The sequence below is a fragment of the Dipodomys merriami genome, unplaced genomic scaffold (assembly GCF_024711535.1).
Source record: "Dipodomys merriami isolate MVZ:Mamm:240054 unplaced genomic scaffold, mDipMer1.0.p SCAF_1, whole genome shotgun sequence".
Lineage (NCBI taxonomy): Eukaryota > Metazoa > Chordata > Mammalia > Rodentia > Heteromyidae > Dipodomys > Dipodomys merriami.
Window position 1 is genome coordinate 26,737,039 of NW_027202270.1, and position 27,616 is coordinate 26,764,654.

The 27,616-nt window shown below is 37.2% G+C and overlaps 1 protein-coding gene across 3 annotated transcripts in view; it reads right to left on the reverse strand.

Annotated features, from left to right (window-relative positions):
* Nucleotides 1-27,616, reverse strand: part of Adam23 (ADAM metallopeptidase domain 23) — a 162,873-nt gene that overhangs the window by 57,639 nt on the left and 77,618 nt on the right. For all 3 annotated transcript variants that reach the window (XM_070018608.1, XM_070018590.1, XM_070018598.1), the window contains exons 4-9: nucleotides 26,381-26,444; nucleotides 13,245-13,327; nucleotides 11,834-11,897; nucleotides 7,549-7,621; nucleotides 6,782-6,855; nucleotides 4,096-4,161 (exon numbers count right to left, since the gene is read on the reverse strand). In XM_070018608.1, coding sequence (XP_069874709.1) covers nucleotides 4,096-4,161; nucleotides 6,782-6,855; nucleotides 7,549-7,621; nucleotides 11,834-11,897; nucleotides 13,245-13,327; nucleotides 26,381-26,444 — 424 coding nt within the window. The remainder of the gene's footprint in view (nucleotides 1-4,095; nucleotides 4,162-6,781; nucleotides 6,856-7,548; nucleotides 7,622-11,833; nucleotides 11,898-13,244; nucleotides 13,328-26,380; nucleotides 26,445-27,616) is intronic.

Sequence of the window (27,616 nt, forward strand, 5' to 3'; positions counted from 1 at the left end):
TTATGTGGGCTTTCAGCGTGGGAATGAAAGTGCTCTTGTCTATGTCCTGATTTTAATATAGCTTTGTGACTGTTTAAAAATTACCTTCACCTCATATGAAGAATAGCACAAAACACAGACTTTTTTGCCACTTTCAAAAAAATCTTAAAAATGACATACTTGACAATATAATTGGTCTTAGAGCAAAAAAAAGAAGAGTAAACTTAGTTCTATGAGTCTAGAAATAATATTTGTTTAAAAGTGAAATCTTCTTAGGTAATTTCTTTCTACCCTAAGCATTGTTATTACTGTAAAAAAAATCTTTTCCTTTACTGGGAGTAAATGGGAAGGGGAGGTGGTAGGGCCAGTACTGGAGCTTGAATTCAGGGCTTCCAGCTGTTATTCAGCTTTTTCCATTCAAGGCTACCACTCTACAACTTGAGCCATACCTCTACTTTGGTATTTTGCTAGTTAACTGAGAAGAATCTCTTAATTGTCTACCAGGCTTCAAACTGAGATCCTATGATCACAGCCTCCTGAGTAGCTAGGATTACAAGTGTGAGCCATTGGTGCCTGGTCACTTTTGTCATTTTTGCAAAAATGCATTTCTTTCTAATTTATCCTTGCAAATTATTCTCTTTTTTTTCTGGTTTCAAAGACAGATGAACATTTCCTGTCCAGTTATCACTCGTTAATAATTATTACAATAAAATGAGTTATCAAGATTTACTGAATTAAAAAAGTGGATTTTTAAAATAAAAAGTTGTGATAGCCTAAGATAACTTTATCACAGAATATATGGTACAATGTACCAGTTTTATGTATAGAAAATAGTATCTTAAGAAAGATGATGTTAAGATTACCTAAATACTGACCATTTAAAAAGATAAAACAGTAAACTCAAAATGTAGGATACACCTTAGGTATATTCAAGAAGTAGAAGATGCCCAGGGTTTAACCCCTAGCACCCAATAAATAAATACATTTTAAATACAGAATTTTTAAAGAAATGTATCAACTTTCCTATTTTGCTCAGTTATTGAGTTACTGAGGTAAACCTGGCAAATTCTACTTCACTTTGAGTGACAGCTACGTGCACCTTCCATGCACAATAGGGTGGAACAGAGAGTTGGACTTACAAATCAAGGTTTAAACTTTGGAAAGTAGTATGGAGGTTCCTCAAAAGACTCCACATAGAGCTCCCCTATGACCCAGCAATCCCACTTTTGGGCATTTACCCAAATGTTTACAAACAAGACCAAACTAGAGCTACCAGCACACTATGTTTATTGCAGCATTGTTTACTATAGCTAAGATATGGAACCAACCCAGATTCAGTAGATGAATGGATCAAGAAAATGTGGTATATATACACAATGGAATTCTATGCCTCCATCAGAAAGAATGACATTGCCCCATTTGTTAGGAAATGGAAAGGCTTGGAAAAAATTATATTAAGTGAAGTAAGCCAGGCCCAAAGAAACTTAGGTCCCATGGTTTCCCTTATTTGCAATATCTAGTATATGTATGAGTCAAGCAGAAAAGGTCAGATAAGGTGACGTTAGGGAAATGAACCCTAAGATATGTATTCAAATTTTTTTTTCTTTCATGCGATTGCTTCTAACACATTTATAAGATTATTTCTTTGTTGCTTTGTATGTCCCTCCCCCACAGTATAACCCCTGCTTTCACTGTATTTGATGTTGGTATAATTTGTGGAGGGGAAGGGGAAAAACAAATCATTTAAATAGGGATACAGGTGGACCCATTGCAACAATGAGATGTACAAGTCACTATGTTGAAAACGAACTTTACAACTTTGGTGCGGGGGGGGGGGGGGGGGAGGAGGACGGGGGGGGGGGGAGGAGGATGGGAAGGGATTGGAAGGGGAAACAAAGGAAGAAGCTACAATGCTTGATAAGAAATGTACTCGTTATCTTGCCCATGTAATTGTAACCCCTCTGTACAGTATTTTCACAATAAAAAAAAATCAAAATTTGAGAACTGATTGTACCATTTACTGATACCTTAGAATGCACTACAAACTTGCAAAGGTGTCATATGTATCTTAAAGATTGTGGCCACCACTTTAAAAGGATTTGTATAATGGATTCTGGGGAAAACTTAGGCTTCTCAAGCCACACAATAGGCCACTAGGCTCAGGTTTGCAAAGTAGCTGGGAAAAAATTCACTGTCCCCATCAGCAAAATCAATTCAGATGAAAAGGTTACTTTAATTAATGTCCTGCTGAAACTTCATTATCTCAAGGCTCTGCCTCACATTTAGTTTTATTTTCTACCATGGAAGCGCCTCAATTCTATTTCAATTCAACTCAATCAATGTACTTAAAAGCTACTGGGAGGAAAAACAAGTTCGCATACAAAAGTAAGAGGAATTTTATGAAAAAAAAAACTGCATCAGTACAACTGAATTAAATTACTTTTGTAACTTAAGCATTCATTAAAGTAGGAAACTCAAATACATGTTTAAATGGAAGTGATCTTTTGTTTTTGGTATTTTGTTTTGTTTTTGAGACTGTCTCCCTATGTAGCCTCGGCTGGCCTCAAATTGTTGATTTTCCTGTGTCAGCCTCCTCAGTTCTAGGATTACAGGTCTACACCACCACACTGGGATAATACATCATACTTTTTTTTTTTTGGTTGGGGGACTTGAACTGAGGTCCTGGGTGCTGTCCCTGAGCTCTTTCGCTCAAGGCTAGCACTCTACCACTTTCAGCCACAGTTCCACTTCCAGTTTTCTGGTGTTTAATTGGAGATAAGAGTCTCATGACTTTCCCTGTCTGGGCTAGCTTTGAACCACTGCAATCCTCAGATCTCAGCATCCTGAGTAGGTAAGATTACTGTGAGCCACCAGTATCTGGCTACATCATACTTTTCAAATGTACAGCTGATTAAAATTTTGCATTGTCTTTCCAACAATGAAATATAACTTTATCATATCCTCTACTCATCTAACTTTGGCTTTCTTGAAAACAAAGACCTGATGCCTTGCATCAATTTGAATTTTGTTTCAATCTTTCAGTAGCTCTTCACTCATATCTGACATTTGAACATTTTTTAAAAGATTCACATCTTTACAAAGTCTTTTCAGAAGTGCAGCTTCATTTCCATAAAACTACTCTTAGCATATTCAAATTTTAGAATTAAATTACATAACTATGACAAAAGTAACAACTGGCCCAAACAGTTTTGAGGAGCAGGGGGTGGTGCGGAAGCCAAACCCTCCCAATTCACAAGAGCCAACAAGACATGGCTTCAGCCAGTTCTTCTGTCAATGGTCTTACTCTGATAGCTTGAAATTAGTCAGAAATTAACGCTGTGGTGATCAGTAAAAGAAAATCACGGCTTTCCCCTCAGAACAAAAAAGTACTGGGTATAGAATAGTTACTAGGATTGGATATAGTAACAGAGGGTACTGACAAGACTCTTCAGGGTGCTCTAGGCTTTTGCCAACACAGGAAAAGGGAAATGAGTAAGTACCGTTAGAGACTGCTTTTCACGTTCGTTACTAAGATGACATATTTGGTCATATTTTATGGCCTCAGAGGTAACATGAGATTACTCATCTTCCCAATAAATTATGAGTTAAAGACAGTCTTGTTAGATATATCTTTGTTATATATGTTTATCTCCTACAGTTATATTTATCATATAGTAAGTAAAAGAGGTCAGAGTAGCAAGATAAAAGCACAGCATAAAGTTAGGAAGCATTAACCAAACACAGCAAAAACCTTATGTGAAGACAAGTAAAAGCTGACTGGCTGTAAGCTCTGGGTTTGATCTTTAGAGCCACCAAAAAAAAAAAAAAAAAAAAAAAAGAAAGAAAGAAAAGAAAGTAAGTGGCTGAATCTACTGACTATAATTCTCATTAGACACAGGGAAAAATTTAGAGTTGTAAAAATTCTATGCTTCCTTACAGTAAAAAAAATTTAAAAAAATTCTGTGCCTCCAAACACCCAGAAACAGATCAAGTCATTTTATTGTCTCCAAAAAATAAAGTGTCTAAGTATCTTGGTTTTATTAAGTAACAAATAATAATAAAAATCCAAAGTGAAATGTATTCTTTGTTTTAGGGCTTTACCAAACATGTTCTTACCGTTTTGTGATCATTAACAATCATAAGTTCCAGATATTTCATTTCTTCAAACACACCCCGAGATGGCTGAGGAAAACACAAAAACACACAATCAGAATAATGATCAGTGTAAATAGCTCTAATGCTCAAAGTTAGACACCAATTTTGGACTTCAGAAGAACTCTGCTGTCTACTTATGAACATCCTATAAGAATCTGAGAATTTGTATTTGTCACTTATCAGATATATCATAGACCTCTTTCAAGGCCAGTAACTACACAAACATTTTGATTACACAGTATTCCACTGTGTATGTATGTGTGTGTGTGTATATATATATATATATATATATATATATATATATATGTACATGTGTATATAGATGTATATGTCTGTATATGTACAATAATAGTATTTAACAAAATTTTTCACTGTTGGGAATTTAAACTATTTCTCATTTCCTATTATTATATCAATCAATAAATATGTTCCTATGTGAAAAAAATAATCTGAGAATTTGAAGGAAAAAAATTGTTTTTAAGCATTCAAGTATTCAGAACAAAAAAAAACCCTTGAATTTTACTATTTTACTATTTTCTAGCATCAGTGGCTAATTGTGGTGGCTCACACTTGTATCCTAGGTATATGAGAGAAATGAATCGAGAAGACTGCTATCCCAGCCTTCCTTTATCAGCGGGAGCTAAAGTCAGCAAAACCTTATCTCAAGTTGTTTGAGTAGTGGTGGTACATGCCTATAATCTCAGCTGCACAGGAGGCATGTAGGAAGATCATAGTCTGACTCCCTAGCTTGGGCAATAAGTGTGAGACCATGAGACCCAATCCAGAAAATAACTAAAAAGCAAAAAGGGCTGAGGGCATGACTCTATAGGTAGAGCATTTGCCTGGCAAGGCCCTGAGTTCAAACCTCAGTAACCATCAAAAACCAAAACATAAAAAATTAAGTACTTATCAGAATAGGGAACAGCTATGTTGGTTTTAATTGGGAGTTATATTTAAATTTATCCTGGAGAAAAATGTAAAGTGTAATACTGTTAAAATAAATAAATTTCCATTTATTTAACATTAAAATGTGAAAGAACTATTCATGTCAACCTAAAACATCAAACAGAATCTACTTTAAACCAAGTTAATAAAAGCAGTATAAATCAGCATTACCTCCAAGTCTATCTGAATCAGTCCTGAGGACAGTCACACAGAAACATTTACCTCACTGAAGTAAAATTCTAATAAAAATGCACCAAGTCCACTTAGTACGGTCCAAAATTCTTCTAAATTTTATTGACACTAGATAACCATTTAAGAGTAAGGAGTTAGGCCTTGTCTAGACCTACTTTTCTTTGTGTACACAGTCATGAAACAGGTCAGGATGAACAGGAGTGAAAGGCAAGAAAGCTTTTATCAAGTTTACTACTGCTAACTGTGGCTTTAAGAGCTAGCAAAAGGAGAAATCTAAACATAAAACCACAAAAAAATACCCTATAGACATAATCACCATAATACAACATAGGCTCATTAAAAAGGAAAATTTAACCTTTACAATACTTCTGATGCTGCTGGCCTCATTTTACACACACACACACACACACACACACACACACACACACACACACACACACACACACACACACACACACACACACACACACACACACACACACACACACACCATTCAACAAAACATTATGTAATGTAAAATGTGCAATTTCCACTAGAATTACTCATTAAGTTATCTAGTAAATTATCATGTAATCTATAAACTGTGGAATTAATTCTTGGGTACATGGCATTCACCATGCAATTACTACACTATCTCATCATTGCAGCTTTGTAATCTATTATGGAAAAAGAATAGAAAAAGAATTTCAGTTACAAAGCTCCACACATTCATCGGCACAAAGGAGGTGAGGTATGTGGCAGTTGGGTATATCATTTCATGAATTTTATTTAATACCTGTCACTTGTCAAAAAGATTCAGCCATTTTGCTCTGAAAAACACACCCAGCTTTAAAGTTTGGTACAACAGATTTTTTTTTTAATTTGACAGAACAAAAATGAATATGATTAGTCAACATTTCAAAGCCTAACTTAACCCTGTAATTCTGTTGACCAAAATATTTTACATCATGGTATATAAGCTGTATCAACCCTCCAAAAAAAATCTGCTGTGCTTTTATTAGAAAAAAGTAATACCCCAAGCCAGGAACCAGTGGTGTAGGCCTGTAATCTTAGCTACTAAAGAGGCTGAGATCTGAGGATTGTGGTTTGAAGCCAGTCCAGGCAGGAAAGTTCATGAAGCTCTTATCTCTTATTAACCACCGAAAAACTAGAAGTGGAGCTCTGGCTTAAGCTTGAGCTTAAGCTTATGCTCAAGGCCAGCACCCAGGCCTTGAGTTCAAGCCCTAGGACTGGCACCAAAAACAAAAACTACTCTCTAATTTTCTTTATAACTATGAAACAATCATTCTTAGTATGCCATCAGGACTCATAGGAAACAATAATCAGTTTGAATTTCATATTGGAGAGAGAAATCAAAACCAGTATCCTCAGGTGCAGATCATGGGGCTTTCTTGCTTTGTTTTAAAGAGTAGTAAATGCACAAATGTAACCCGCCATAGTGATAGTTCAATGCCGTTACCGACACAGATAACAATGAGACAACCCCACTGAGGCTTAAGGCCAAACTCACATTCACAGCTCTCTTCCTCCTCTTCAGCCACTGTAACTCAGACAGTAGAGGCCACTGGTCACTGCTGTCCATACCTGTGTAGGAGGAAACAGAACACCACATAGATGCTCCATAGCCTCCCCATGAAGGAGCAGTAGACATCATAAAGCCAAGATAAACAGTAAATGCTTCTCACTCTCAGAACCACAAAGGCAGTTCAAGAGAGAGTGAATCTCATCCAAAATGATGAAAAACATGAGCTGCCCAGGCTTCATCAGAAGATGCCTATATGACCCAACCACATCTGCAAATTCGAGAGCATTCTTCTAGGCTTAATTCATTAGACATTTAAAAATATGTGAGAAAAAACTTTTGCATAAATTTTCAAAGACTTCTGGCACCAATATACAGGGATAGCATGACCCTCTCCCCACCCCCTCAAATGATCCAAAAGGAGCCTTGGACAACATCAGCATGCTCAAGATGCCTGGGGAGTGGAGGAGGCTAAGGAGCAGTGAAGCGGGAAAATTGCAGGATAATCCTCAGGGTAAATCACCCTTCTAATATGGCCACACTCTCTGGTTCCAAAGCAGCTTTACTCTATGATTTCATATTTCTACCTTGTCACTGGAACAGCCTCAATGTCTCATTACAGGAAATGCTCAGTTCACTCCACCGCCATCACATCCTTCATCCACAACTCAGCCCGGTTCAACCTCTTGACAAGAATCCCTGCCCACAGAACACTACTGCACAGCACACAATGGCTACTTTACAAGAAAACTTACTGAGGTTCTTCAGTTGCGTAGAATACTGTCCTGCCAAGGTTTTCTGGATTACATGTGGCCGGCCAGTGCTTTTCTGAAACAAATCAACCGTAGGCCATCAGAGGGAAAGATGAAAACATGCCTCAGTCTATGAACAGCATTAGTACATTCTCGTATGTCTTTGCTAATGTGGGAAGGTTTCTATGTCAAATTTACAGCTTATAACTTCAATTTTCAATAAAACAGAGTATCTTCCAACTGTCTCAGTTTAAAGAAAAGCATACTTTACAGGATTAGTGTTATTCTTAAACCATAACCAGGGGGATAATACTGATTTTTTAAATTATTTTCAGTTGTACAAAGGATCTGCCATTCAACAAAGAAGTTGATGAACACACTGTATTTGTTCATCGCTCCTTTTATCATTCTTCCCCATTGGGCCCAACTCCATACCTCCCTCAATGTTCTTAATTTTACAGAATATACATTGAATTCTATGACAGAATTCTCCCCACCATCCTCTCTATTCATCTACCACCACCCCAACACCCCTCTCCCTGTGACCCTATCTCCCAACCATTTGATTTTCCTGGTGTTTATTTCTAAGAAATTATACCATTTGAGTTCACTCCTAAATCTACCATATTTCTGTTAATATCCTTTCAAATGTATTAATATCCCTTCAAAATGAAAATGTTTAAAAGAAAACAAAACAATTTTGCCATCAAGTTAGGAATTATGATCTTCTGGTTAATGACAATAGCAAGGCAGTATTTCTGATAGAAAAAAAATTGGTAGCATAGTTTGAGACACATTTAACATAAATATTATTAAATCAGAAACCTTGAAATGCTTGAAAAGACTTAGCCAAGACTTAGCCACTAGCCTAGAAATTATAATTTTAGTAATGACTTGTTATTACTATAATCACTGCTAACTGCAATTACTAAGTTGACAGTACGGTAGAAACATTTACGTATATATTATCCAGTTTATTCCTAACAAAAACCCATAGAGTATTTATTTTATCCCTTGTTAACAAATGAAGACACAGAGGATTAAATTATAATTATCCAATCAATCAATTTTAAACTATATGGAAATGTACATTGGAGAACTGGAAGGATATTATGTATGCATGCTGAAAAGTAAAGGGAAATTCTCTTTAGGGATGGAATAATGAATAATTGCTATTTACTTAGGTATTTGTTTATTATGTTTCTCCTATAATATGTTTGGGTTTTTTGCTTGTTTGCTTTGCAGTGTTAGATATTTAAGCCAGACTCTCATGTATCCTAAGCAGCACTGAGCTATCAGCCCAAGCTTACGTTGTTCTTGCTGGTCTTAAAGATGCTACCCTCCTGCCTCAGCCTCCAGAACAGCTGGGGTTTCAGGTGTGCACCTCCACACCCAGCTAACATATTAGTTTCATAATCAGAAAAGGACTTGCCAAAAAAACCTTCTTAATACATTACATGAGACAATAATTTAAAACTTCACTATTTTTTTATGTGCAATAGGACACAAATTCTCAGTGAAACTGCACCATCCGTATTACCTGACTTACTACACGGCATGCTAAAATAACAAGGTGAACATCACAAAAAAAGAAATCCAAACCCAATAGAGTATGGAAGTGGATGCCATACAGTACTTAGGAAGCTGAAGCAGGAGAATTGTGAGCTTAAGGCCAGCAAGGGTACATAGTAAGGCCTTGTCTCAAAAAACTGAAGGAACACAGGGATGGTAAGGGAAAAACAAAGGCAGAGGCAACAATGCTTGATAAGAAATGTACTCATTACCTTGCTCATGCAACTGTAACCCCTCTGTACTGTATTTTCACAATAAAAAAACTTATACAAAAAGAAAAAAACTGAAAGAACATAAACAAAGAAGAAATAAAAGAGAAAAATTAAAATTGCCAATGCAATTACCATCCCTTATTACCATTACTTTAAAAAACATTTCCTAGATCTGGGGCTTGAACTCTGGGCCAGTGTGAAGTTCTTTTGCTCAAGGCTAGTGCTCTAACACTTGAGTCACAGAACCACTTCTGGGGATTTTTGAGTAGTTTACTGGAGATAAGAGTCTCAGATACTGCCGGGCGCTGGTGGCTCATGCCTGTAATCCTAGCTACTCAGGAGGCTGAGATCTGAGGATCGCGGTTCAAAGCCAGCCTGGGCAGGAAAGACCGTGAGACTCCTATCTCCAATAAAAACCACCAGAAAACCGGAAGTGGCGCTGTAGCTCAAGTGGTAGAGCGCTAGCCTTGAGCTGAAGAGCTGAGGGACAGCGCCCAGGCCCAGAGTTCAAGCCCACGACCGACAAAAAAAAAAAGAGTCTCAGATACTTTCTTGCCCATGCTGGCTTCAAATTGCAATCCTCAGATCTCAGCCTCCTCAGTAGCTAGGATTACAGGCATGAGTCACCAGCTCCCAGCTACCATTACTCTTAATTGTGATAATAAGTGAAAGTCACAACCAAATGAGCAACACGCAATTTGCAAGAATGACTAATGCAAAGTTTCAAGAACTGTTCCTTCCTTCCTTTTGTTGTGGTGAGGACAAAACCAATCATACATGAAGAAAAGGTGGGTGGTAGGGAAGACAACAAAAAGGAGCAGATAATAAGCATGTAACAACCAGCACTCAAAAAACATAATTAGAAGGTATAGCAATGCAAAGCCAATTCTCTAGACATTGTGATAACAACAGTTTACGGATATATAAACCCTTCCAACTGTTTGACAGACATTGAAACACATTAACTCACTGCAGCTGCTCAATTTCCCTTATTAGTAATGCACTAGAAAATTGTCTCATTTATGTATTTTTAACAATAAGGCATGGCGAGTTATTTTGAGTTTTTGCTTTGTTCTCTAGGATTTAGTTTTTAGGGTAAGAAAGCCATTTTTCAAAGGCCAAAACTCAGAGTCAGATTTTTTTCTCCCAACAAATTTGCTAACCAGTGAAGTAAGGAAAAGCATTTTATCTAACAAAAATTCCTTAACCCTAGATTGAATCTTCCTTTCTATCTGGTAATTTTTACAGTTACTGGTTATAAATGATTCAGGTTTACTCAAACCACAGCTACATATGATTTAATGACTTTTCCTCCTCAGACTTGAAACTGATTCATTTTTATATAGACATTCACACAACTAATAAATGTCTGTTGGTTTAACTGCTATTATCAAAAGCCTATGTGTCCATTTTCTGTCCTGAAGACAAAGAAGTATTTTCTGCACCCACTGTCCAAGCAAGTGATTGCAATATTCTTAGTCCACTGCTCTCAAAATGTTATTTCTTCCATGAGCTGTTCTCTTCACTGACTTTCCTACTGTCCTTTCTGTGCTTTCATGTCTTACTGATTTTCCCCCATTCGCAGCTCTCCAGTCTAGTGCCTTCCTAGGTCCTTAAGAACATGTTAACACAGGCCCTGGGAATGCCAGGACTTTTCTACTTGCACATTTCTGAGAATTGTTGTGATTTCCTTATGGTCCTAATTTAAAAATCACCTTCTCCTGGGGTCTTCCATACCCAGTGAGCATGCTAGTAATTTTCCTCTCCACCTTGCTGCCTTCATTAGTTCTTCATAGCAAGTAGCATCATCTGAAACATCTATGAGATTACTTATTTGCCTTTGCACTCCTGTCTGCCAGAAGCCCCATTAGACTCAAGATGTCAGTGTTGTCTGAGGTGTATCCTCAAGCATCTAAAATGGTACTAAACCTGCAGTAAGCCTCCAATACCGTATTTGATGACGACATATCAATTTTCAAATCTAGTTGTATTCTATTAAGTTTAAATAACAATACAGGGATATATGATTGGTTAGCTAGACTGCTGTCTTGTGCATGAGCAGACATTATTTTTTTCTTCCCTATCTTGAAATGAAACAGTGAATCACATAATCAAAGTTCAGCCTATAAATTTCTCCACCAGACATTTTTAGGAAAACGGAAATTAAGTATGTGCTTACAGTCACACGGTTGTCTGGAGGAGACAATGAAAATGAAAAACTAGGCTGGCCACAGGAAAACAAAAGCCCCTCTCTGCTCTCTCCATGGATGGGAAGAACAGAAATTTTCTTCAGGAAACCCAGTATTGAGGTCTCTGATCATCCCTTACTGGTATATGAGCCCAATATGGGCAACTTAAACTTCAACACTTGTGTTATCATTCTAAGTTTGAAAGACGGTCATGTGTAAAATACATTCTGCAACTTGCTTTAATTTTCTCTTCCCTGCTCTGAAGCAAAGAAGCTGAAAGAGTCAAACATGAAGAATCAGATGTCACAGACTCACCTCATCATGAATCAGGTCCAGTGGCTCTATCATGTACACATATGTGCTGTCTTCAAACATACCACTACAACATAAGAGACCACATATGAGAAAATTAACAAAGCCAATAACAAGAAATGACAAAGGGGCATCAGGAGAGTCTTAAACTTAAAAGTATATATGATCAGATAGCTTGATGCTGTCCCAAATCTAATTTGAATATCTCTATGGATCTCAAAAGTGAACATGTACACACCAAGAGCACACAGATTATAATCATTATAAATTCATTTCTGAAAATCAGTGGGCAGATGACACATTGTATGATTCCATAGGAGTATCTCAGGTTATTCCAGAACCATGAACAAGCAGTACAACTCCCTAGTTAAACAAATCAAGTCTCATGTAGAAGAAAACAGACAAGTCCTGCCCATTAAGAACAGTCTAAAACTGTTGATTCTAAAGAGGCTAGTGGGAACACCTTTATAGCTATAAATTGTGACTTTCCAGAGAACAGTATGATTCTGTCACATAAATCACATTTACGTTTGATAGACATGAGACTTATTTCAGGTTTCTCATCGGTGACTAAATGTAGATTTTCATGTGAGGTGCTACACAGCCCTCTAAGGTGCTTTACAGGTGGTTTTGTGGAGCCTGCCTCTAAATCAATGCCTGATCTTGTAATCATTCCACTTTGCCTGGATAACTCCTGGCTCACCTGTAGGGGGCTGTATAGACCAGGATTAGTAAATCCATGTAAATCCCCTGTCTGGCTTGGACTTTGAATATTCTCCCAAAAGCTTCAGTGTTAATAGTGGCAGTGCTAAAAGGAGGTGATGAACTTTAAGAAATGGGGCCTCCAGGGAAGACTTTAGCACACTGAGGGCATGCACTTCAAGGGTATTTGTAAGACCCTAGCTTCTTTCTCACCATCTTTTTTGTTTCCTGGTAAACTGTTTCATTGCATTTATTATACCTGCCCTGATGTATTACCTCATTCATCACACGCCAACCAACCATGGGCTGGGATCTCCAAAATTAAAAGCTAAAATAAACCTTCTGTCTATATAAGATGATGAACATAAGAACATTACCTGAGATATTTTGTATAGTACAAGAAAGCTAACAGACACACTTGTGTCCTTCCTTTCACCACACCTACCAAAATGTTAGTTAGGTATTAACCTGTGCAATCATAATTTGTTCAATCTCGGACTCTCCTGCTCGGACTCTCCCAAGTGATACATGGGGGAGGGGCTCAAGCTCACTATGACTACTCCAAATGCAATCCCTAACATGGATCTAACACAGAAGACTTGCTGTTAAAATATATCTGGGGGGGGGGGGAGAGAAGGGGGAGAGTGAGAGAAAGGTTGAACAACAGAAGCCAAGCCTGAGGGAAGGAGGACCCAAGGAGAGTCACACTTACTGAAGTCCATTGCAGGTGGACATGGCCACCTTAGAGTCCTTGACACCTCTGATGCTTCCATGGTAGTAACAGTGCTCTCCACCCTACAGAGCAGAAGAAGATTTGAGAGACTCAATCTTGTGCATTGTGGATCACTCTTTAGATGGTTCTATAAAGCACAACAATGAGAATGTATGTGTGCTATATATTAATAATCCTGGAAACTCCTATTTGAAATTTGTGAGTAAGGCTAGATGTTTCTCAAACTTTTTCATAATAAGCATATATATATATATATATATATATTAAATTCCATGAAGTTTAAAACAACTTCAATGAGATAAAACCAATGTCAATGATAAATGCTATATTCATATTGCTAAGCCTGTACCACAGGAGGCGCCACACCATCTGTGATTCCTTTCTACCTCCCACCTTTCCTCTTTGCTTCCCTCTCTACTTCCCTCCCTCATTAATGCTGAGTTTTCTTCTGGTGTTTATAAGTATTTGGGGGTGGAATCTTTACACTGCTATCGCTTGGCTTATGCTAAAAATCATCTTCCTAATATAGGATCACAAAAGACTCATCCTCAATACATTTCAATACACACAGTCATTTTTTTATTAAACCCTTATTTAATGTTTGTGTTATAACTGCAAATACTGTTCACAGCTGCGCTTCTATAATTATTTTCTTTCTTGTTCCCTTTTTAATATTTTGAGATGTTTTGCCTTATCTTCTTGTCTTATTATTTCTACATGCAATTAGCATTTACTTAGCCCTATTATCTGAGAGTATTCTAGTCCAACACATCAGGTAAGGTATCACAGCTGTTTTGTGTCTGAACACACACCTCTTGTTTCCTTTCAGCCCTGCACTTCAGTTCGCTCTGTGGCTTTCTGGGCCCCAGGCATGGCTGCTATTCATGACTTTTCTGGAATAGTTTTGGGATCTCCTGTTACCTGTCTTCTATATCAGTTCCTAGACTACATGTCTGTCCTGTTCCTGATCCCATATTCCTCTTTTGTCTCTTTTCTGGAGGCATATATTGAGAAGTGTTTAAGATAAAGTTCCTTTTAACCCTCACAGTAGAGCCATAATTTTGGTCAGTAGAGAATGGTAGATCAATCTACTCAGGAGGCTGAGATCTGAGCATCTGGATTTTTAAATCAGCCGAGGCAGGAAAGACCATGAGACTCTTTTCTTCAGTTAACCACAGAAAAAGCCAGAAGTTGTGCTGTAGCTCAAGTGGTAGAGTGCTAGCCTGGAGCAAAAGAAGCTTAGGGACAGTGCTTACACCCAGACTTTAAGGCCTAGGACAGGCAAAGAGAGGTGGGAGGAGGTAGATAAAAGTTATTTTTTCTTGGCATTTCAAAGGATTCTTTGAAGACTTCTATTCTATCTCATTTCTATGCAGTCTGATCATGACCCTTGGTGAGAGTCTCTGTTCCACTGTACAGAACATTCTGTGGCACCTTGTAATTGAGAAAGCTCCTGCACTTTAGTTCTTACAAATCATTTTTTAAATTTTCTTTGATCATTCCCTCATTTCCATGTTTCTCTATAAACTGAACAAAAATGAGTTAGGCACCTGCATAGATGGGATTATTAGTTTAACAGGGACTTAATTTCTCTCAAGGTAGACATTCAACCAACTAAACAACCTTCCTTTTTTCAGATGCCTTCAATTCTGGGCCTTTCTGGGTTTAGTGGCTTTCTACAACTTAGCAGAACAGGAAAAACTCAAACCCAAGAGAGTCATCCCTTCTCCATCTGCTTTTCATATCCTGACATTTTAAGGACAACCTCTCACCTGCTGTCTTCTTTTCTTCCTTGTGGTTTTCATCCTTTCTTATTCCTTAGCTGTTACGTGAACTGGTTAGTAGGAGTCCCCCCCCCCACCTCCACACACGCATGCATCGCTTTTCTTTCCTCAAATAGCAAACATGCATATAAATATTGACTTGTATAAGCCAAGTTCTATTTGTGTATTTAACTCTGAACTTTATAAAGATGAAAAGTTTCACACATCTCAGCAATTTGAGAATCCAGATCAATATTCAGCAATTACATTTCAGACTTTTCACAGGCTTCTAAAAAAGAGTAATAGGTAACTGTAAAAACTAGTTACTTAGTCCTTTGGAAGCACAGCAAAAAACTATCTTATGACAAGTGATTGCGAGAAGTCAGTGCATAGCAAACCCTCACATTTGCTTGGCCTTTCTAAGAAAAGCTAAGATATTTCCAGATTTTCCTAAAGATATTCCTTTCCTCATAAAATATTACCAAACCCTGATGTAGATCCCACTCCCATTCACTTGCACTGGAAAATGAAGGTTGATACTCTCACTGTCGAGGTGATTTTTACCTGTTAGAATTAAGGTAGGTTATTACACAAAGGAAACTGGTTGGGTTTCCTGTATATTTGAATGTGAGTCATTCTGTCTTCTGAACCTTAAATGAGACTGGAGACAACAGCCAATCCCTGATGTTTACTGCAATAATAAGGCTTTCATATCTGGTATGTATCATTACATTAAGTACTATTAGCAATATGAAAATTTCCAAATTAGTATTGGTAGTAGTAGTAAATTTTATGTTCATTATTAAATTTATACCAAGTTTTTAAAAGTAGCGTAGACACATTTTACTTAGCAACTATTCAGATCCATGCTGCATTTTATAAATATCTCTGCAAGGTAACATTTGAGGCATTTTCTATGAGCACAGTTGCTCACACCTGTAACCACAGTTACTTAAGAACCAGGGAGCAAAAGAATCTCAGTGTGAGGCAGCCATCCCAGAAAAAACTTTCGCAGGACCGCTGTCAACTGATAAAAACATTGAGCATGGTGGTTCATAGCTATCACCCCCAATTAAATGGGGGGGGGGCGGTGAAAATAAATAGGAGGATCGCAATCCAAGCCAGCCAGGCCTACACATGAGAGCCTATTTGGAAAGTAACAAAAGCAAAAAGTGAGACTAGTTCAGTGATAGAGAGCCTACTTAGCAAGGACAAGACCCTGTATTCAATCATAATAATAGATAAAATATTAATGATAATAAAATGAGAGAACAGGCAACCTCTCTTGGATAAAAGGCATAACTTTAGTGGGAAAGGTCTGTCCAGAGGGCTTCATACTTAGTGACACTAGACAGTCAACTCCAACATGCCTTCCACCCAGGGATCTGCCACTTGGAATAATCACAGTCTGACTGTAACTACTATCTCATATGCAAATTGGGTGATGGACACCAGGTACTGAAAGGCCCTGCCAACAATAACAAAAGTCTCAAAACCCATCATATATCATAAGGTCTTCAAGATACATATTTTTTAAGTTAGAAAGGCCTTGTACCATTCAAGGCCACCATCAACTGGGGTGAGGAAATAACAGGAATGGAGAAGGACTAATTCAACCCATAATGCAAGTCATGTGTGTCCCCAGAGGCATCAGCATTTTCAGATCCAAAGCTTTCAGTTAATTAAATTCAACAAAAATAGAAAATCTGCTAAGTGGAATCTATTGACTAGTCACAGGAAATTAAAAAATCTTGGTAACCATGCTCTCTAACTTTCTCAGCTGAATACTTCCACACAGATGAACACTCCAAGAGTCGTATATTGTTCAAATAATAACTCTGCTCCACAAGATTAATAAGCTCAGAATCCCACGGGAAAATACAAAGTCTGTCCTTTAAATAATAAAATCCTGATGTCACATGAATCTTTTACTGATTATTTGTTCGTGGTAGGTTTGTTTTGCCTCATTTTTGCAGCACCAGAGTTCAAACCCAGAGCCTTGTGCACTGTAAGGCAAACTCTACAAGTGAGCCACCTCACCAGCTCCAGTGCAGCTTTTAGACATTTCTTAATCATAAAGGACTGAATAGCAACTTTTGGACTTTCATGGTAACAACATGCAGGGGGAAAATCTAGTTCTATAATAGTGTTGATCTAATAACTAGAATAGTTTGATTCTACTCCTTTAAAGAAAATAGACCCATCTTTATTCCTTCCCAATAACTCAGCAAATAACAATTAAGGAAAGGGTATAAACCCACAAGAACAAAACCATGATATGTATCCTAAAATTCAGGCTACAGAAAACAGGAGGATGAGGAGTTAACTTCCCTTAGGTTTAGGCTTTCCTTGCCCTGCTATATTCTATTGGGAGGAGCCAAATAGAAGCAAACCAATATTTAATTTGCCCCACATTTGTATTTGTTTAATTATCTCATCTGTTTTAGTAAAAACCTGGACACTCATGAGAGCAAGTACCCTGATGGTTTCAATTGGTCCCAGAAGATCTGAAAAAAAAAACATTTGAAAGTAAATGATACAGGTCTTAGCTTGGAAATGTGTACATTAGGATATCCAGGTTCTGGATATTATAGAAATGATTATAGTACACTCTCATGATTATTCTATATGCATATTTTAGACACTTCATGTTTATGAACATGGTGCACCAATCTACTTTAAAATTCAGTGGTCTGTTTTCAAGGAAAGTGGAAGAGAAAAGGTAACCATCATGGGCCCATACACCTGGGTTTGAATGTTACAGAATGAGAAAATGAAAAAAAAATAATTTCAGAGAATCAGGAAATTAACTCCCCATACCAGTTTAATTACTTTCCTTCATTAAATTCAATGGAGAAAAATGTTCCTGCAGTAGTTTATTAATAAAGTATTAGAACAGTTTGGCTGTACCAATGCTATATAAATTTTTAATAGTTCACATAAATTATACTGTTAAAACTTAAAATAGCTCTGGGAGGAGCCAGTGTTGAGTTCTATCTTGACTTCATGGGGCATTTTTAACTCCATACTTTTCTCATATTCTGAAATGTACTCAGAATATTGCAAAAAAGACAGTATTTTGAATGATTAACAATAATTTCAACTCTAAGCTTAAATTTTTTAATAACTGGTAATTTTGCTTCTAATGTAAATAGGTTAGTGTGGATAATTTTGTTTGCCTATGATTAAACTGTTCATTATTTATCCATTATGAATACTTTGAAAAAAACTAATAATCCAAAGGGTACAAAAAATTCTAACGTATATACAAGTAAAAAAGATATTTTAATCGAGTATAAGGGCAGAAATACAAACCTTAAATTATCTAGCTTTTTGGTTCAGGAGAGAGAACACAGATATGGGTATTTAAATCCAATTAGGGCAAGTTGAGATGCAGAAAATAAGGGAAGAAAAATAGTCTGAGAAAACTCATTAAATATTAATAAACGAAAAGGGAATCAGAGAAAAGGAAAAGACAAAAAAAAAAAGTCAGAGAAGAGAAGAAAAGAAAGGAAGACTCCTTGTCCCAATCCAGGCCGGGCAATCAAGCTGAATAGCAGGCTGTGGCCAGCCATTTCCCACCCAGGTGCATGCGGTCAGCCTTCAGTATCCTCAGATCAACATCCGGGTATTAAACAATAGCAAACTGAAAACGTGTTTAAAAAAAACAAAACAACTATCATACTGAACAGGTGTGCAAGTTTCCCTTGCCGTTGTGCAACATTTACCCTGAGTTACTTCCCTTGTAAGTAATCTAGAGACTGTTTCATGTAGTATACACAAACACAACATCATTTTATAGAGGACTTGAACATCCACCCGTTGTGCTTTCCAGTGGGGTCCTGGAACAATTTCCTACAGATTTAGATACTGAATGATGGCTGCATTGGACATTGTCTTCAGGACATGAACTCACTGACTGTCAGAAGTACACAGAGGCTCATCCAGCAGACAGCCTGCTCTGCTGTTGCTGCTGCTGCTAAAGTGGGCTTCTGCTGAGATATGACAATGACTCAATAAAGAAGCACAAAGAAATTCTAAAGGATGTGACTATACTGATTAGAACCATAAAGGGATAAGTACAACACAAGACTCAGAACCGGGACATATATATATGACTCACTAGTGTACATTAATCACCTAAAACAGGGACCAGGTCAGAGTAAGAGATGAACTCACAGTTTTGCTTCATGTATGCTGTGTGTGTTAAATTATATAGATGCAGCAAAGTACAAAACGTGATATTTTGTTATAAATAGAACTGTTATTAGTCCAACAAATTAACCTGTAATTTCACATAGTTTTTGTGAAATACCTAAGGTTTATTCTCTTAGCAAATTTCCATCACATAATACATATTATTGATCATGGTCCTCAAACTGTGCAAAAGATCCTACACCTGTGTCCTATACAATTACAACTTTCAACCCTTTGGCCCACATATCTCCATCCCTGCATACTTCTGGTAATCAGTGTTCTACTCTTTGTTTCTGCATATTGACTTCTACTTTTAGATTCCATCAGTAAGTAAGATCATGCAGCACTTTTCTTTCTGTATCTAGCTTACGTCGGTGTTTACAAATACAATGGAGTATTATTCAGCCTTAAAAGAGAAAGGGTGCCATTTACAATAACATGAATAAATGTAGAAGACATCTTTAATGGCTGAATAGAAATGGCTTATTCATGAGTATAAGTTAATAAGACCAATCTTAAAAGAGTGTTGCAGAAGGTAAGTAAATAAACTCCCACTTCTCACCTGATAGGTTTTTTAGCTCTGACACATAACTGACCAAGCATAGAATACACCTGCTTACAGTATGTAACTCAGTGGTCCTTGGTGTATTCACAGAGTTGTGAGGTATTACCACCATTTAATTACAGAACACTCTCATTACCCCAGAAAGAAATCTCCTGTATCAAATAGCAGTCTTTGCCTTATATCTCTTCTCTTCCAACCCATCATTTCCAGACAACCACTAATCAGTGTCTATGTATTGCCTATTCTAGACATTTCGAATTTTTGGAAAATTTTCCTTGGTGCCTGGCTTCTTTCACTTAGCATAATGTTTACAAATACCCATGTTTCAGCTTTCATAAGGCTAAATACTATTCCACTATGTTAGCTTTTCATAAGGCTAAATACTATTCCACTATGTGTATCTATCACACTTTTATTCATTCATAAACAGAAAGACATTTATTTGGACTGCCGACACGTCTGGCTATTGTGAATAATGGTGCAGTGAATATTTATGTACAGATGTCTATGTGAGCATACATTTTTAATTCACTTGGATATATACTTAGGAGTGAAACTGCTGAGTCATAGGACTGCTACTTTTTCAGAAATTGCACAATTGTTTTCTCTGAGAGCTCATTCTAATCTCTCCACTGTCTCATCCACACTTGTTTCATACCCATCTTTTTTATTAAAGCCACCCTGGTGGGTGTGAAACGGCACCCACCCAAGTTTAAAATTGCATGAGTAACACAGAAGTGAAAGAGATTAAAACAACTCCCCATCATTGATAAAGCTACACTGGAGGAAAGGGCTGGATGGGAATTGAATATCCCCTGCTGATACTCCAACCCTATGCTGGCACCTGAGCATTTCCAATAAGCACCTTGTCCCCTCCATTCCCTGCCCCCCCCCCACCTCACTCACATACAGAAGCTGCCACCAGACCACCTGAGGCATAGAATACTGGAAAGAATATGCACTTCCTGTATGGAAGTGGATCCTATGAAACCAAAAAAAGAGGACGAGATCTCACATACATGCTGAACATCTCTCCTGCCCTGGACAAAGCAAGCAAGGGGACTGGAAGAAGTGAGGATGAGCCAAAACAGTGCATTGTCTCAGCATGGTGACTAAAAAGAATGAGACAGTTGAATGAGGTGGGATGGATGTGTTTCCTCCATCTATGCAAGCCCACACTGCTGATAAAACGGCAATATCCAAAATGTATTTGAGCCTCATTTCATAGACAATAAAATAAAACGTGATCTAAACCACCGTGAAGAACTTGAATAGATATTTCTTGGAAGAAGATACAAAATGGCCAACAGGGATGTGAAGGTGCTCAACATCTCTAATCACTAGAGAAATACAAATTTAAGCCACACTGAGATATCACCTCACATCTACTGAGACAGCTAGAATAAAAAAGATAAAGAATATTGGAGAGGATATGGAGAAAAAGCAACATTTGTACAATGTTGGGACATAAATTGGCACAGTTATTATGGAATACTCACCAAAGAAAATTAAAACAGAGTACCACCAAAAAATTAAACATACACAGGACTTAAATCTAAATCTTGGCAAGATGACAATACTGCCATGCTCACTACAGCATTACGCAATGTGGCTAAGACAACAAAACAATTCACAGATGAACAAATAATAAAAATGAAAATACACACAAAAAGAAGGAAATCCTGCCATGTCCGTCTAGTATGTGTCTGGTAGACATCATGGTAAGTGAAATGTTAGGCATTATGAGACAAATACTGCTCAATCCAACTTGTAAAAGCAAATGGCAAACTGGTGGTTGCCTAGAATGAGGGTGAAGGGAAAATGAGAGATGCTGGTGAGAGGGTGCAAAGTTTGGATTGTAAAGATAGAATGTACTACGGGGGACTGTACTTAACACATTATGCACTTCAAATGTGCTAGGAGGATAAAAGCTTAAACATTTTCAGTACAAAAAGCGGGTACATGAATTATCTTAAACATAGTGATCATTGCACAGTCCATACATGTATCAATGCATGAGGTGTTGTACAATTTTAAATATAAAATTTTTACATGTAAAACTTGTATTTTTCAATGACACCTCCATAAAACTAGAAAAAAAGTTCGCAAAGACTACGTATGATTCGATTTCATTTATGACCAGAACAGGCAATATATAGAGGCAGAAAAGTAGATTAGTACTCAGGAGGCTGAGATCTGAGGACCACAGTTCATGCCAGTCTGGTCAGGAAAGTTTGGGAGACTTTTAACTCCAGTGAACCACCAAAATGTTAGAAGTAGAGCTGTGGTTCAAATGGTAGACCCAGACTTGAGTGAAAAAGCCAAGACAGTACCCAGGCTGAATTCAAGCCCCAGGACCAGCACATAAAAGAAAGAAAAAAATAGATTCATGGTTACATATGGCTAGTGGTGTTGGTTCTTTAGGGTCAGTGAAAAGCTTTAAAATTAAGGACTTCAGAAATGTGGCTTAAGAGATGGAGCACTTGCCTATAAGCTCCAGTCACTGAAACACCCAGGTACCAAGCTTTAAAACCCCGCACCACCAAATATTAATCAACAAATAAAATTTAATTATGTCCATGGATGAACAATTTTGCAAATATACTAAAAACAATTTAATTGTCTACTTCATGGCATGTAAATTATACTCCAATAGATTTGTTTAAACAAAAGAAAAATAAGGAAGTTATTTTTTAATTAGTAAAATAAAATCAACGAAGTTGTTTTATGGTACTCTTTGTACAAAACACTGCAGTAGGCATTAATTCTAATAAAAGTTCCATGGGATAGAAAAAAAGGTTCATCCCTACGCATCAAATGGTCCTGCGCACCTGTATTATAAACTTTATTGCTTTCCCTCTCCAGCTCCTATATTTGTTTTATGTGGAAAGGAGTCTCTTTAGCCCATTTAAATGCAGTAAAAGTAAAACCAAGACATTAATCTCTTCTTTGCTGGAAGTAGGCATTAGGGAAAGCTCTGGTAATGGTGAAATGGAAAAACACAGACAACCCTTTTCAGCGTGTAGATGCATGTCACTTTGTTTGGAATTAACTCCCAGAATAGTGTGTTCGCATCTATATTGAATTCCAAAGTCAAAGTGTGATTCCATTCTGCTCTGGTTATATGAACAGCGCAGTTGGAGATCTTTGGAAGAAAGGCTGCATAATGTATATATAAAACCAAAAGTTTAGTCATTTTTACATAGTAAATTTCATGTCTGGTACTCGATGCAAAGGCTTTCTTAAACAACATGGGAGGCTACCTTTGTAAGGTTAAAAATGTTTTCTTGTATATGTATATTTTAAAAATATGTAGCCAGATGCTTGTGGGGCACGCTTATAATCTTAGCCACTCAGTGAACTGAGATCTGAAGATTATGGTTCAAAACCAGCCCAGATAGAGAAGTCTATGAGATTCTTATTTCCAATTAACTGTCAAAAAGCTTGAAGTGGAGTTAGGGCTCAAGTAGTAGAGCACTAGCCTTGAGCAAAAAAGCTCAGGGACAGTGCCCTGACCCTGAGTTTATTTACATGCATACATATATGGATATGGATATGTATCCATATCTGGATATGGATACATATCCATATATGTATACACACAAAATGTTAATCATATTGAGAGTGTGAATTTATGCAAAAAATGAAACTATCAATATGTATCAAAACAAAAAAGTACCAACATGTATCAAAAACCTTAAAAATATGTATAAATTCATTGATCCAGAAAATCCAATTCTCAGAATTAATCCTTAAGAGATTATTGAGGATGTTTTCTGAATGTATCTAGCAGGTTCTTCCCTAGAATGGTTTGTGTAGGGAAAGATTAGAACAAGCTAAATGTCTGTAGCTATGGGATATTTTCAATGTTATAACAAACAAATATGAAAGAATATCACACCAATTTTATTTTAAAAATTGCATGCTAAAATATTTATAGTGTCACTAGAATTTCAAAATCCTGCATGCTAAAATATTTATATTGTCACTAGAATTTCAACATCCTGCTACAGATTTGTGTTCCATATCATTTTGGGATTTATGGATGTATATACTAATACAGACCAGTACATACAAACCAGTATGTACTAGGAACATGCCATTGTGGGAGGCTGAGCCAGAAAGATTAAGAGTTCAAGGCTAGCCTGGGGCACATAGTAAGACCCTGTCTCCAACAACAATTTTTTTAAAAAACTAGAAAAATAGGATGTTACTGTTAATTATCTATGAAGCAAGTAAATTTGAGTATATGAGAGTTATTTGGAGAAAATAGGTCATCAATGAGCAGAAGGAAATGAACCTGAAAATAAGCTGCAGGGTAGGAAATGTGGCTTCATGGTAGAGTGCTTGCCTGGCATACATGAAGCACTGGGTTCAATTCCTCATTACCACATGAACATAAAAAACTGGAAGTGTGGGAAGGGATGGAAAGGGGAAACAAAGGAGGAGGCTACAATGCTTGATAAGAAATGTACTCATTATCTTGCCCATCTAATTGTAACCCCTCTGTACAGTATTTTCACAATAAAAAATAAATAAAAATTAAAAAAAAACTGGAAGTGGCACTGTGGCTCAAGTTGTAGAGTGCTAGCCTTGAACAAAAGAAACTCAGGAACAGTGCCCAGGCCCTGAGTACAAGCCCCCATACTGGCAAAAACAAAAACAAGCTGCAATGAACACAATGGCTTCTGCCAGAGTTGACATATCTTTTGTTAAATTTTAGTTACACACTGTAAGAGGCCTGGAATGTCTAATTAATGATAAGGACTCCTTTAGGGACCTCAAATGACCTATGGAGACCAATTAGCTATTCAGCTTCTTTTTAAAATAAAAAAAAGTGGACTGAACTTCTTAGCAAGAAGTTTGGATCAGGTTACTGCAGCTGTAAAGGTGGCCCATTTGCTGAGTCTATAAAGTTCTCAGGCAGTCTAGTCTACTCTAGGCTCATGACTCAGCATCCGCAGTGCTCAGGGCACTGGCCAGCTGAGAGCGTGGGTTTGTACAAATGCCAGGAAGTGCCATTCTCATTCCCGCGCTCGATATAGCAATGCAGCTCACTTCCCAGAGTATTCACTTTTAGGGAGATTTGACAACCTCCAAGATGCAGCCTAAGGCCAACTGACAAATATTGAGATTTATCTGTGAAAGTGCTTCATCGGCAGCATATGATTCAATAGCTGAAATGCACTCCAGATTACTGATATGCCCACTGTTAATTGGACAATTAGAAAACCTGGGAAATTCCATGCTCTGTGGGCAGTGTTTATGATTTAATACCACCTATACACACATGTTGACAGGCTGCAGACAGCAAATCCAGGCTCCCTGCAATACAACTCAACAGGTCCATACATGAAAGATGCTACTTTTAGGCTGATGCTCGTCAGCATTCTTAAAAAAAAAAAAATCCATTGATGTTTCCCCAGATTGCTTATTCCTTTGTCCTCTTCTGGGCTCACAGTGCCCACAAACACTGCTTAGAATCAGTGCCACTCTAACAACAACAACATATCTGAGTTTCTTTCTGTAGCCAATCTACAGATTTTCATCTTCACCATGTTGGTACTCTTAATAATAATCTCCCTTGCTAAAATTAAAAGCCAACATATTCCTTCACTGATCTTCCATGAACACAAGGAAAGCTAATCTCCAAGTGAAAAAAATCAGACCCCAGTCACCTTTACCACCTTGGATGGCTTTGAGCAGGTTCTCTGCCTGCTCTCTGTCTCAGTGTCTTCCTTGTGAAGGTTAAGAGGAAAAAGGGCCAGAGATGTAATTCAGGGCTAGAGCCTTTGCCTAGCATGAGCAATGCCTTTGGTTCAGTCCCCAGAACCATTAATTAATTAATTAATTTAAAAATTGCTGAACCTAATATCATATCTCTGGAGGAATGTGAGTTTGAAGCCAGCTTGGTCTACCAAGACCTGTCTTCTATCCTTCTTGGGCACTGAACAGCTATCCATTCTAAGAATCCATGTAGTCTTATAATTGTATAACTATGAGAACCTGCTTGAACATCTCTGACATGAAAACCAGAAACCCAAAATGCTCCAAAGCTTTTCCCAAGTAGAGAATTCCATGCCATAAAAGTGTCTGATGCACACATTTAAAATACTGTATAAACTTGTATAAACTTACCATCAGGCTATGTATGTAAGTTGTATGTGAAACATAAATGAATTTTGTGTTTGAACTTGAATCCCCTTCCCAAGAGATCTCATTTTATATACACATGCAAATATTAAAAAGCCAAAAATTCCAAAATCCAAAACACTTCTGATTCTAAATATTTCAGATAAGAAACATTCAACCTATACTTTAATGTGTTGATATAAAATTATGTAATGCTTATACCAGTATCTAAGGTATTGAATATATAACCAAAACAATAAACATCCTTTTGTTGTCCTGAACATATAGAATCTCTAATATTGTCTCAAAAATGTGTAAGTTTTAGTCATTTCTCCTCACTGTAGATAGCATCCTTGTATAGGAGGTGAAGTGATTTACTGAGAACAATGTAGTATGCATTGCTCAGTTCTGTGACAAGTAGAGTTATACTACACTATTTCCAAGCACTTTTAACATACCTTAGAGTACTGTGGCTTCCCATCTTCATAGTGAATCTCCACATAATCAGAAGACAGCAAACCACTGCAAAGGAAAGAAAACAGTAGAGGTTTAAAACAGCTCAATCAATGGAAGTAAGGGGCATGTCAAACCACAAAGAGTACAAAAAACAGGTGATCTGAAAATCTCAAACACTGCTTAATAACAAAACATTCCTTAATTTCCACCAAAAAAAAAAAAGGTAAGACATAGGCAACTTAAAGGTAACTATCAATTCAACCTCTAGTTGATGTCAATTAAAATGGGATAAACTAAACTCAAAATAGAGACATGCCCTATAAAAATCCTACAATTATGCTCTAAATAATTGAATTTTTGTCAACTATAATCATTGAGGAAGAATATAGAACAAGAGCTGGGAAGTGCGTTCAATTAAGGCCAGATAGTAAATATTTTAGGCTCTTCTAGCCACATGGCTGGTACTACATACAACCACTCAACTCTGCTACTGAACTATGTAAGCAAACATAGGCAGTCTGTAAACCATGAACTGTGGCTGTTTTCCAATAAAACTTTATTTATAGACACTGGATTTAAACTCTACACAGTTTTAATGTGCAATCAACTATTATTCTTGTATGGATTTTTTTCAACCATTTGAAAAATGTAGGAAAAAAGTCCTCAGTGTGCAAACTATACAAAAACCAATACAGCCAGATTTTGTCTTAAGCTAAGGGTTTCTAAATCCTGAAATAAAATAATGTTCAAGAATCTAAGATTTGGATCCAGGCACCGGTGACTCACACCTTTAATCTTAGCTACTCAGGAGGCTGAGATCTGAAGATAGCAGTTCAAAGCCAACCCGGGGAAGAAAAGTCCGTGAGACTCAATCTCCAACAAAACCACTAGAAAACTGGAAGTGGCGCTGTGGCTCAAGCAGTAGAGCATTCGCCTTGAGCTGAAGAGCTGAGGGACAGTACCCAGGCCTAGAATTCAAGCCCCATAACCGACCAAAAAAAAAAAAAAAAAGGATCTAAGATTTGGAAAACAGAATTAAGTTTAAAAATTAGCCCAGTCTCTCTAGGAAGTATAGTCCTTTGTCAAATGGAGATTATCAAAAGTATGAAACAAACATTCAGTACTTAGCCCAGAAATCAGCACTCAGTGATCAGTACTGCACACTTTCTGTAATTTGACCTAATAGTCAATTTCCTTCTTAGGAAATCTTGGCACTGTTTATTTAACTGAAGAATGAG